Source organism: Anoplopoma fimbria, chromosome 13 (assembly GCF_027596085.1).
Source record: "Anoplopoma fimbria isolate UVic2021 breed Golden Eagle Sablefish chromosome 13, Afim_UVic_2022, whole genome shotgun sequence".
NCBI classification, from domain to species: Eukaryota; Metazoa; Chordata; class Actinopteri; order Perciformes; family Anoplopomatidae; genus Anoplopoma; species Anoplopoma fimbria.
In genome coordinates this window covers 1260426-1273879 of record NC_072461.1, presented here as the reverse complement: position 1 = coordinate 1273879, position 13454 = coordinate 1260426, and the positions used below count along the sequence as shown (strand labels likewise).

Here is a 13454-nt window from a genome sequence, read left to right as displayed (position 1 = left end):
TGTGTGTGTGTGTGTGTGTGTGTGTGTGTGTGTGTGTGTGTGTCTCCCATTGCACAGATGTAGGCAGAGCAGAGAAGATTCCTCATTTATTAACAGCTTAATAGAGCTCCATCTGGACCAGACCCTATGCTTGTCTTGTATCAGAGAGATTCATCACCAAATCACAGGAATTAGACTACAACTGACACCTACACAGGCTGAGGTGACCCCGCCGCACTGAGCAACACAGCGCAGATAGTGTACACTGCAGCAGTAATACGGCCATTAAGATACAGTCAGAGCCGAGGATGGAAAATGTCACTACACCAACAGTCTATGCTTGAGTACTATTTTAGTTTGAATATGAAAAAACACAATCGAGAAGAACACAAGAGAGGATATATTAGATAAATTCGTCTTACAATTTACAAACTGGGGTAAGCAGAAATAACAGAATAAGATCCTCTAAGTCGGTGCTTAAACTCTTTATAGGGTGCATTCAGGACATCGAGGGATATTTCAGTTGCACTTCAGATTTGTCCTACTTATCCACAGATAGCAACCATAGATGCCCGTTTGTATGATTTTGCTTTACCTTCAGACTACATAGGGAGACATTAAAAAGGCATCAGTGAGCGAGCTGAAGGAAAAAAAAATCATTATTTGCATTTGTGTAATTTAGTTTTTGTTTTATTGATCTTTTCTATCCTTTTCCTCAACCTGCTTTGATCATTTCTTCAATATGTAATTTCAAACATTTGCTCCATTCAGCCTATAATTTTATGTAGTTCTTCGGTTGATTGATGCAATCAGACGCATGTGCTATGAGTTGCCATGTTTCTGAATGTACACCATCAGTTCAACATTTAACAGATACCCCGTCCTCCTCTCTATTTTTTCTGCGTCTCTCTCTAATGCTTGCAACTTTTTTTAAAAGGTTATTATTTTCTTTTGTGCAACTTACATCGTTCAATTTCAATTTATACTGATTCAAATTTGTTAATGATTCTTCTTGCATTACTTATAGAACTACAAATTAGGCTGCAGTCTAACTTAATGGGTGATAGTTTCGTTGAACTGCAGCAAACGTGCCCACGCACACATTTGCCCTCCTCTTGTATGTACAGACATATGGTCCATGGTACCCAAACAAAGTTGACCAGAGTTATTCTAGATTTTTTTTTTTAGATTAAAAATAAAGAGTGAAATTGTTCACTGCTCTTGCGCTCAACTCAAATGTTGTTCCCATATCTTGCTTTTCTTTCTTGGAGGCCATCACACCAACATCCTGGTTTTCCCTCTATCCGTCCCTCCATTCAGACGAGGCTGAAGTGCAAATTGGACATCTGGTGCTGTGATGTGTCTGACAATACAGCCGCCACCCCCCAAGCCCCGTCACACATGTACAAAGACACACAAACAGAGTCCTCCAAGACAGGACCGGGGAAGATATAAAGACACGGAGAGGACGAAAGGAGGGCGAGACGGACAGAGGAAAGGTAAAGCAGATGTGTAAAGCAACTTCCAACAATTAAAAGTGCTTTACATAAGGCATGAAGGTACTTAGACAAGATATAAAAGAACCACATGCCAATGTAAAAAGACAATATGAAAAGGACACAATAAGTAGGACTCAAAAAGGATGTAACTAAAGTAAATAAAAGATTAACCTAAGATGAAATACAACAAGACAGTAAACAGTAGAAAAACAGATTTCAGTGACGCTACAGTGCAGTTCAATGAGTGAATAGTCCAAAATTGTATTCTATAAAATGCAGTGGCAAACCTTGATTTAAAGAGTTGGACGAGATCAAAGTTTATTGGGAGGTTATTAATGTATTTAGGCCCTAAACCACTCTGTGCTTAATGGACCAACAGTTGAATTGTAAAGTCGATTCTTTGAACTGGAATGATATAATCCACTCTCCTCCAGCAAGCAGCATTATGAATCACTTTTTAGAGACCTCTCTGTGATAAGTTATCCATGTATCCGTGTTGAAAGGAGTGTTGTTGGGGTTAGCCATTAGCTGAAGCTCACCTAGGGCAAGATGTATCACGCAGATCACATGTCCATGGCTGATCACGCTGCCAGGTACGGGATTTGTCAGGTAATCTCTACCCTCCTGCGCATGTAGCCAGTAGTAAAATGTAAATGCGCAACATATTCTAGCAATGACAACATGCTCGGGAGCGGCTGTAAATCGAATCTCCATGTTTAAATCACGATATCGTGTGTTTACTTCCGCAAAGGGGTCACGTGATAGGGGCCTGACCCGCCGTGGTTGATAAGACGCAATCAAGGAAGCGAACGTGAGGGTCTGCGTCACCGTTTTCAGAGGCGTGTCCTTAAATTCAGTCTACGGTTGAAATACAACTAAAACAGTTTAAGCAGCGTTTTCAAACGTCCCTGCTCAAGGGGGTCGACTCCGCCGGAGTTTTGTGGATGCTAGGTATAAAGCAAAAGTTATACGTTTTAAAACTAAAACTTTGTAGTGTGGCTGAGCCTGAGGCCTGAGACCGATGTCTTGCGATATATCGGTAGCTCTACAGTAGCTCTCACTTTTTTAAATGCCCTTTCGGCAGGCAGCATTATACGGAATAATGTATTTATTCCCAGTTTTTGTAATTCCCATCCTAATATCATGTAAATCTTTTTTTTTTTACTTATATAAGAATGTTATAATAATGTATGAATAAACACTTAAGCCATTTCAATTGACAAAGAACAGAAGAAATACACCAGAAGGATAAATAAAACAATCTTAATCAAAGACATATGTTAGAGATATCCCTTAAGAGGGCAGGTGGGTAATGACAGATGAGACAAACCTTTTGTGACCTTGTTGACCTTATCGGTCTCATCAGTCTGGGCAGGGGAGAGCTGTTCTCTCTCTTTGTCATTTTTGTTTTCATCAAAGTTGGTGTAAGGTTGGGGTGCAGGCGGATGACGTGGTAGTAAACAGGGTTTGAAATGAATGCCAGCATTAACTAGCACCTCCATTTTTATCAATGAATCCCAAAAGTGGTTGGGTTGGGAAGAGTGAGGGGAGGAGGCTGGGATGTTTTGTCTTTGTGCCGAGGCTGCTGTCCATCATCTTATACCTCGCTGATGGTTGTCATAGGCTGAACCGTGAAAGGGTCCACTAGATCTGCTTGGGTGGAGGCCAGCTGCCCTGGAAGGATGCCTACATCCCCAGAACAGATTGAAGTTATGAATACAGTTTCAGACCAGAGGTTTTGCTGAGCCATGTGTTGAGTCCTACGAGTCTGCTGAACCTGTGGATCACTCTATTTGGCAGTGGTTAACTAATAAAAAGTCTGGAATTTGGTTGTCCCGAGAGTTAAACAGTTCCATGAATTCCTTCTTGTAAACTTGTGATTGCCCTCTCCAAATATCATTGGCTCCCACAGAGAAGAATGATATGTTTCATTTTAGAGTATCACTTGAGGAATTTTCATATTTGGCTTCGAGGAATCCACTGGCTTCGTTTCGGTGTGTCTTGGGAAAGTTATTGTGTCATTGAGAGATAGCTGTCCATTCACACCTTTCGAGTTGAATTCTGATGAGCTAACTCCCCGACAGTAGACATTGGCAGAGTGTCGTGACTTCACAATACTTCTCCAGTGCCAATATCTGGCACATTATCTCATTCGTCTCTGCACTTCAGTTTTGTTTGGGTCACGTTAAAGTGGGTAGCAGAAGGCAGTTCAAAGTAGATAATGACAACCCAGAGTTGTCATAAATCATCCTACGAATGATTTAGTTGTACTTGAAACCTCCCTAAAGTTTTAGCATTTGGAGATAAGTACAAAAAAGTAGCAGAAATGGAGAGCAGGTGAGAAAAGCGTCTTCACCGTAGCAAAGCAGGAAGCAGCCATCAGTCCTCCAGGGGTTTGAAGGAAGGGAGAGGAATGTGATTGAACATTAGGGGGCAATGATGATGCCATTCTATTCACACTGCCGGGGACCAACACATGAGCCCACGTCCTTGTGCCATCTTACACAGCTCTCAGGTTGAATTGTTGCTAGTTCTCAGACCGTCTCAGGTGGCAGGTTGATAGAGGGCATTTGGGTGTGCTGTGAAGTGATGTTGGCCCATAACCAGCCTGTCTGCATTGGCGTTTATTTTACATTCTTACGTTCTAAATCATAGGTTATATCTATTTATTATTCTTATATTAGATAGATAGATAGATAGATAGATAGATAGATAGATAGATAGATAGATAGATAGATAGATAGATAGATAGATAGATAGATAGATAGATAGATAGATAGATAGATAGATAGATAGATAGATAGATAGATAGATAGACTAGAAAGAAAACAAATGGCATAGAATGAGGAATTCGGCCAGACGGACACAGAAATAAGCATGCCGGTACGCCCGTGTGACACACACTCTTAAACACGCACATAAAGGGGCTGACTAAGCAGCATAACCCACTTTAACAACCAAAGGCATACAATTCAGTGGCTGTGTCTATTTATAATGGAGCATATTTCTTCCCAGCAAAAAAACAATGCATTTGTACTTGCAAAGCTGTATGAGAGAGGAACAATATTCATTTTCTTGAATCATCTGTGGCCTAAAAACAACAGACAGATAATACTGCTTATTCAGGTAGTGCTCCTTTCTTCTCAGCCAGTTAATCTCCTGCAGCACAACTCACACAGTATCTGTTCTCATTAAACAAGCGTGTATCAACACTGATTGACACCGTTTCCCTTTTTTTCTTCTCTAAAGAAGATTCTTCTGTCATTTTTTTAATCACAAGATGAATACAATTTGCATACATCCTGTTTGATGATTATTTATTTCCTCCAAATGTTTGGCCCCCCTCTGATGCCTGAGTTCAGCAAGTTAAAATGTCTGTGTGTTCTTTCAGGGGCTCTGCTTGGATGCTACCAAATGTTTGTTTCTACAGCCTTTTTAGATGCTGGATAGTGCCTGAGCAGGCAAAAGAAAAGAGGGGGAAAAAAGCCTTCACAGAAGGCTGGATCTCAAAGGAGCTCCTGTATACCTGCATTAGAAATAATAAAAACACCCAGGTAATCCCACAAACGGGGTCTATCACTTTGCTTTGAACTTCAAAGAACACACACAATTAAAAGCAACATAGCAGGGGATGCAAATAAAAAAACAGATTACAAAAGAACATTTGTCTCATTATCTTAATGCATGTTGCATGTGGTGCTGCTGCTGTGGGAGGGAATTAAAGGTGAACTTTAGGATGGTGTATGTTTGGATGTATGGTGATGCAGTTGGAGGACCGCAAAACTTCATAAGAGCATCAAGGAACTGTGGCAAAAATGTATCGACAGGATTCTAAGACTGTAGTTATTTGGTGGCATAAATGTCAAAAAACATCTCAGAATTTGACCACAAGCTCAAGTCAGAAGTCAACTAAGCTGACTAGTAGGTAACTAGGGTGAAATCCATCGTGCTCATCTGTCTCAGCAGACCATGACCTATAAAATACTTTTAAATCTTTCTCATTCTAATCTCACAGAGGCCTGAACCACAAGATACGCCTGGGTTGAAGCCGTTCTTCGGCACTGGAATTGAAGGTGTGAAAAAGGAAGTCACATTGTGCAGTTCATCCAGTTTGTAATGGAAGAATGTGCAAGAGATCCACAGCCCCATTGACACACACATTTTACTGAGTAAGCAGGTGTGGCAATTTAACAAGCTCACATTATGTTTGAAAAAGAGCTGGGATCCGTTAGAGTCACATAAGCCACGTTTCCACCAAGCTGTATAGTACAGTTTTGTTTGTTCCACATTATAAAGAGTTGTGGATAGTACCTGGTACTTTTTCTGGTACCACGAGGTTCAAATCAACTGCGTCGATGCTAGTAGGTGGCGTCAAAAGACTGCAGGACACTGATTGGTCAAAGAGAATCATCACTAACAAAGCCACCATTTATACGTTTCTAACCTATCGACAATAGTGAACGCAATTCAATTAAACTCACTTGACTACTTTTTGGGTTTTTTTTGCAAATCTGGGAGAATTTGTGAGCAAACATGATATCCCCTCTGCTTTACACCAATATAATTACACCATGTAGCAGGTTCCATGTGTAATAAGGGCTACTGGGCAACGTCTGTCTGCTCTACAACTACTTTACTACTTAACTACCATTGTCACATATTAAAAAGCCATGTTACAAAAACTGGTCAAGACAGAAAAATCCTAATAGACCCAATGGATGGCCCGAAGGAAGCTTGAAAAAATAAATAAATGCATTACCTCTCCAAGAGCTTCATAGCGTTTCTGGTTCCAGCGGTGGAGATCCTCTCTGGCATTGAATACAAAGGGCTCTCCTGTTTTTATATGTCTGAGCTGGCCATCTGTGTAAGAAAGGTAGAATGAAAGCAGGTAAAAAACACATCTGTACTGATAATGGATACCTGTATATGTTTGTGTGCGAGTAGTGGATGGATGACTACTTCTGACTGGACCTGCAAAAGTACCTTTATCTGTCAAATTAACCAAATTAAGCTTGACCTCTTACTCTCTTTATCACCTATTTTTTCTCTCTGTCTCTTTTCGTCTGGTGGTCCTTTCACTTCTTTACCCCCCTCCCTCCCTCCCTCAACCACCCTCATCTGGCAGGAATAAGGCCGGTGGATGCAGCAACGTTCTTCCAGTCACGACTCCAACGGCCTTCTGGATAGTCTGGCAGGCCAGCGCTGGACAGCTGGTATGGCAAAAATTGTCTGTCCCTCTCTCCCTCTTTTCATCCGTCTAAAAGCCTCTCCCCCTCCTCTTTAACTGTGTCAATCTCTTTCTCCCTCTCCTCCCTCGCTCACTCTGGCTACAGGCCACAGGTCTGGCCCTGTCTTTTCCACCTGAAATCTCCAATAGCGAAGAGTAAAGGAGGTGTGAAAAAGGTTCTCAGGGTGTTTTTGTGAGAGAGAGAAAGGTGGCCTGGCACGCATTAGCCACCACAACAACTGCTCCTTGCAATTCCTTTGAGAACGCTGTCTGGGCATCAACCAATCACCCTAACCAGCACAGCTCTCACACCAATCACACCACAACCAGCACACACACACACACACACACACACACACACACACACACACACACACACACACACACACACACACACACACACACACACACACACACACACACACACACACACACACACACACACACACACACACACGCACGCACACGCAGCTCCAGCCAGCAGGACCAGGTGTGGTCAAACAGTAAGAATCACTATCCTTAAGTAAGTGTGTGTAAATTGTTGCAAGAGAGCAATGCCGCCAGAAGAAACAAAGGCTTTTTTGGGACAATGTTTAAGTGATTTATTATAATACAGGGGAAACAGAGGAGTTTTCAACAACTCCAGGTTTTATTTGATATAAAACAGTCATAAGACAGGAAAATGCTGCTCAGAAATGGTGCTACTTTTTTTCCTTAATAAACAATTACCCTTGTGTAGCTGTGGAACCACTACGTTTATACCTTAGCAATGAGCCCATCGATCCTGGGGTTGACACTACAACACAATAAAACACTAAACAGTGTTAAATTTAATTTTGACCTTTATGACTGCAGCATTTGTAGGAGCTAAACCACTGAAAAGTACACATACTTAACCCAAATAGCCAGGGGGCTCTCATACTTTCTCAATTATTGCACAACGTGGAGAAACCCATCTCAGATATAAATAAATATAATATCTTTGCAAGATAAAAGAATGCATAAGCATTCTTTTTTCATCTCCTTCGAAATTGCCACCATTTTCAACCCTCTATCAATGTGATAAATCTATTACATTGCTAACACACTGTGTATTACAGAACTTGCTTTCATGGTAAGACGTTAGACAACGTGTTAACCTGGATCTACGTTTGTCATCATGTTGCATTAAAAAGCAGACGAATACCTGAGAGGTAGAGTGGGAGACGAGTGAGAAGTTAGAATAAACCAGTGTGCATAAAAAGTACCTTGAAGAAAATCAATTATGCATTCATGGAGGGGTGAGGATCTAAACACTACTGCCTAAGAGAAGGAAGAGACGAGCTATAATGAAATCCTACTGTAAGAAAGGCGTGTGCGTGTGTGTGTGTGTGTGTGTGTGTGTGTGTGTGTGTGTGTGGTGCATGTGTGTGTGGTGTGAGTGAAGTGTGTGTGTGTGTGTGTGTGTGTGTGTGTGTGTGTGTGTGTGTGAATGTGAGCTAGGGGGGTTGATCAGCTCCATCGCCTCCCCCAACACATACTCTCAGAGGAATAACGTTTTCTCAACTTTTCTCCTCTTTTCTGTCATAATTAGCATTCTGTTCTCAATTTGGCCGCTTAATTAGGTGTACATAACCTTGGATTTCCAGTAATGGAAAACTGGAGGGCTAGCGAGATGAAGCCATCATCTTCAGTGATTAAGATACCTGCAAACTATTGTACACAGCCTCGTCTGTATTCACATCATTACATGGTCAAATTAACATTTTTGTTCCACCTGTCTTGTAGCCCGGGTGTAGCTATAGAAATGCCTGCAAGCCAGAGCTACTGTGAAATGCTATCCTTCCAAAACAGGCCTGACTGGAAATTGACAAGACATACAGATGGGTATGTGTGTGTGTGTGTGTGTGTGTGTGTGTGTGTGTGTGTGTGTGTGTGTGTGTGTGTGTGTGTGTGTGTGTGTGTGTGTGTGTGTGTGTGTGTGTGTGTGTGTGTGTGTGTGTGTAAGCTGTTTCGGTTGGGCATTTTGAGCGGGACAGGGGCTGAAATAGAGAGATCGAGACAGAGGGAGAAAAAGATGAAGAGGGGAGACAGGAGGGTGAGGGAGAAGACATGGAGAGTCTCTGAATGTGTTCATCCCTCCATGGGAGACTGAGCTGGGACTTGAGGGTGGGGTTTGTGGGGTGGCGGATGGGGGGGGGGGTAAGTCTCCGTGTCTCTGTTCTTAGGCACAGCGAGGTTATGCAAATGCTCCGTCAGGCGGAGGGCAAGGCTGAGTAGGTTACTGACGGGCCGTAGAGTACACAACATGTCCCCCACTCAGCCAGCCAGACAGCCAGCAGAGACACTGACAGAGAACAGAGGGGGTGAGGAGAGAGGGAGGGAGAGAGAGAGAGAGAGAGAGAGGGGGGGGGGGGGCTACTGGGGAATACTAAGAGTCAAAACCACCACCCCCTTTCCAACTTTTTCTCCTTCTCTCCACCTGGTTTGATTAAAGCGAGCCAAGAGAATTCTACAGAGACTTTCATATCATCTGGACCCGGACCACTCTGGGTCCAGCTCTGCTCTTTCTTGTCACTAATGATTGACGCACACCTTTACACCCAAACTGTCCCAGGTGACAGTTTTAGGTCATTAATTCAGAAACAGGGCCATTAGACTGAGCAGAACTGTAACAACACACAGACAGTGTATGTTAAAACTGTCTCAGTCGTATAAGGGATTATGGTAATGTTGTTTTTGTGTCAACCTCACAGCAGCTTTAACGTGAATCAAATGGAAGCAACTAACTCTGTAGGCCAGAGGGTCTCAAGCTCGGGGTCGGGACCCATCCAGTGGTCACAAGATGAATCTGAGGGGGTCACAAGATGATAAAATGGGGACTAAAGGAAGGAACAAACATTGTTCTGCTACTCATTTAATCTTTGCCTTATTTTTAAATACAGGATGGTTTTAACTCTCAAGGTCACTAACAGCTATTCAAATGAAATAATCTAAGGGAAATTCACTCTTTGGTGGACGTATTCAAGCTGTGACAAGGGGGTTCCTTCATTTAAAGAGGTCACTAGCCTAAAGGAATGGGAACCCCTGCTATGGACGACATGTTATGTATTGAGATCAAACCCATTTCTTTAGGTTATGTGTCCTGCAGCTTATATCAAGAACACATGAAAGTGCAAAGATCTAACTCTCTATTCACCTGAGCTGAACTATTATGCTTGAACTGTCAGCAGTGTTGTTCTTTTCACTTAGAGTATATGGGATTTGGTGGGATTTTTTTTGTTAAAGAAGATGGCTTTGTGTGCTTTGAAGACTGAAATATGCACTTACATTCATTGAAGGCATATTCAAACTCCTCCAGTGTTTTGGGGAAAGTGAAAGGAGGTTCATCTTTCTTCATCAGTTCATCTAAGTCTATTCTCGACAGCAAATCTGAGGAGGAAGACAAAAGATAAGATCAAATTTGTGACAATAGCTGCTTACCTTCAAAGAATGTCAAAGTCAAAATGTCATGCCATTATCTCACAACATCATAAGCTGAGAATATCTAGCAACATCACCTACATTAGAATTTGATAATGTCTCTCTATTGTGTTAAGTTATGAAGCAACAGCATTAGCTACTCCAAAGTCCTCCCTACTCGCTTCCTTAAACTTTTATACTTGGCTTTTCATCGTCCTCAAGAGACATAGCAGGTGGAAAAGATGATATTCTCATCAAATAATAACCACATCAAAAATGTCTGTTAACAATTTTCTGTAAAATTCTATCACTGAACCAAGAAAAAAAAAATGCAGTGGGGGGGGTCACACAAACTGATCTGCAGTAAAACATTGTTTGCCTCAAGGTTAAGTGGAACATTTCCTGTCTCATGCTATCTACTCTTGGGGCCAGCTAAATATGAATTGGTAAGTAATGCTTTTAGGTCATGGGACAAAAAAATCTAAGATGCCATTAAGAGTCAGATAGGCCACATACATTTTAAAGACATTCAGTCAAAAAACTGTTTCAGAGGCACATTCTTTTAAAGCAAAATGAGACGCATGTGTGTTTCTGCCACATTTAAACTTTAGGATGGTGTAACCTCACAGGAACTGAACCTTTTTTTCTGTTGTTTTTTTTAAGAGTGTGGGAACGCATTCAGGGACATGTAGGCTGGATATCATAAGTGTTAAAAGGCCACAGTCGATTTGAATTTTAAAGTCAGACGTGATAAACACTTAACTACGGTCAAAGCCGCAGCCATTCCTAGGAGAATCTGTTTAAATTTAGAAACACATTTGTGTTGTTGTTCGAGGTGATGCAAGTGTCAACTAAGAAACAATGAGGCAGCAAGTCAAACTAAAAAAGAAACTAAATTTAAACTAGCAACATGTTGAAATCTTAACTTAGGTCCCTCATAGCAAAGTCTATGTGGCCACAAAGGTTGTGTTCCTACTCTTGTTTGTTGTCCTTTGAAAACATTTTCTTTCTCTTTCAGTATAGTTGCTTTTCAGTGTGCAATTTCACACTTGCCTTTGAGTGCAGTAGTTTTCTCTCTGTCCTCCTGGGCAGCTATCTGGGCCATAGTGATCCACAATATGTACAGGCAAGGTATGGCAGCACAGAGATGAGAGAGCATCGGTCCTCTCCTCCCAAAGATCACTCGGATGCATCCTGTCACATGTAGGAATTGAAAATGAGAAAAATAACAACGTCAAAATCATCACGTACTGTGTTGCATCATACTGTAACACGTCTGTACCTGTCATAGAATGAACTCCTTCCTAATTTACCACAGAATAAAACAGGAAATTTCACAGAAAAAAAGAAGCTTGTTGGACCTGTAAGGTGGCAGTGAGCCAAACATAACAACTTCCTGTTGGATGCCACACTCCTGCACAGGCTGGATTAAAACTCACACCGCATAAACACTACACAACTATTGTCAACACTACTGCTGTGAAGCAACTAACTGGTAGCAGCTGAATGAATTATTATATTCCTTTATTGATCCCCATGGGGGGAATTCAAGTGTTGCAGCAGCTCAACGACACAGACAATAAATACACATACTATACAACTACACAGACAATAAATACACATACTACACATACAATAAATACACAGACAATAAATACACATACTATACAACTACACAGACAATAAATACACATACTATACAACTACACAGACAATAAATACACATACTATACAACTACACAGACAATAAATACACATACTATACAACTACACAGACAATAAATACACATACTATACAACTACACAGACAATAAATACACATACTATACAACTACACAGACAATAAATACACATACTATACAACTACACAGACAATAAATACACATACTATACAACTACACAGACAATAAATACACATACTATACAACACCGACGTCAGGACAGCAGAGTCACTGCCCATCTTTAGGCGCAGGCTGAAAACTCACCTCTTCAAGAAGTACTACCCTGAGTCTTCCTCGTAGCACTTATTGCATTCGTATTAGTTGTTGCACTTACTGTATTTGTATCAGTTCGCTGCACTTATTGAATTTGTATTTGTTTACTGCACTTATCCTATTCGTAGTAGTTTGTAGCACTTATTATATTCGGATTAGTCTGTTGCAATTATTGTTTTCGTAGTAACTTGCCTCTGCACTGTACTTTTGCTCTGGTTTATGCTTTAAGATGCTTGTTTAAGAAAGGAGATGCACTGATGACTTCTGGTGACTAGTAGTTCTCTTGAATACCTATGTTGAATACACTTCCTGTAAGTCGCTTTGGATAAAAGCGTCTGCTAAATGACTGTAATGTAATGTAATGTAATGTAATGTAACTACACAGACACAGACAATAAAAACATACATACTAAATAAACTACACAGACAATAAATACACATACTATACAACTACAGACAATAAATACACATACTATACAACTACACAGACAATAAATACACATACTATACAACTACACAGACAATAAATACACATACTATACAACTACACAGACAATAAATACACATACTATACAACTACACAGACAATAAACACACATACTATACAAGACAGACAAACACACTATACAACTACACAGACAATAAATACACATACTATACAACTACACAGACAATAAAACACATACTATACAACTACACAGACAATAAATACACATACTATACAACTACACAGACAATAAACACACATACTATACAACTACACAGACAATAAATACACATACTATACAACTACACAGACAATAAATACACAACTATACAACTACACGGACTAAATACACATACTAAAACACATACTACTTACGGGTTACAGACAATAAATACACATACTATACAACTTTATTATTATTACAATAAATACACATACTATACAACTACACAGACAATAAATACACATACTATACAACTACACAGACAATAAATACACATACTATACAACTACACAGACAATAAATACACATACTATACAAGAATGATGCAAACACAGTAAAGTTGCTTTAAACCAGCCTCCTGCCCACAGAGAACATCTGTGTGATGCTTCCTGCTGCTACAATGTAACAGACAATAAATACACATACTATACAACTACACAGACACACACACACACACACACACACACACACACACACACACACACACACACACACACACACACACACCGTGTAGCTGATGACTGCGGGTTCACGCATGCATGCTTTTGTTTGACTCACGAACCATCAAGATATGCGAGAACCCTCCAGCTGCTGCTGCTTCCTG

General features: G+C 40.7%; 1 protein-coding gene across 1 annotated transcript in view; it reads right to left on the bottom strand.

Annotated features, from left to right (window-relative positions):
- fam172a (family with sequence similarity 172 member A) overlaps positions 1-13454 on the bottom strand; it is a 148190-nt gene extending 134736 nt beyond the window's left edge. Inside the window, exons 1-4 of the mRNA XM_054610645.1 lie at positions 13413-13454; positions 11200-11340; positions 10015-10116; positions 6238-6338 (exon numbers count right to left, since the gene is read on the bottom strand). Coding sequence (XP_054466620.1) covers positions 6238-6338; positions 10015-10116; positions 11200-11305 — 309 coding nt within the window. The 5' untranslated portion in view covers positions 11306-11340; positions 13413-13454. The remainder of the gene's footprint in view (positions 1-6237; positions 6339-10014; positions 10117-11199; positions 11341-13412) is intronic.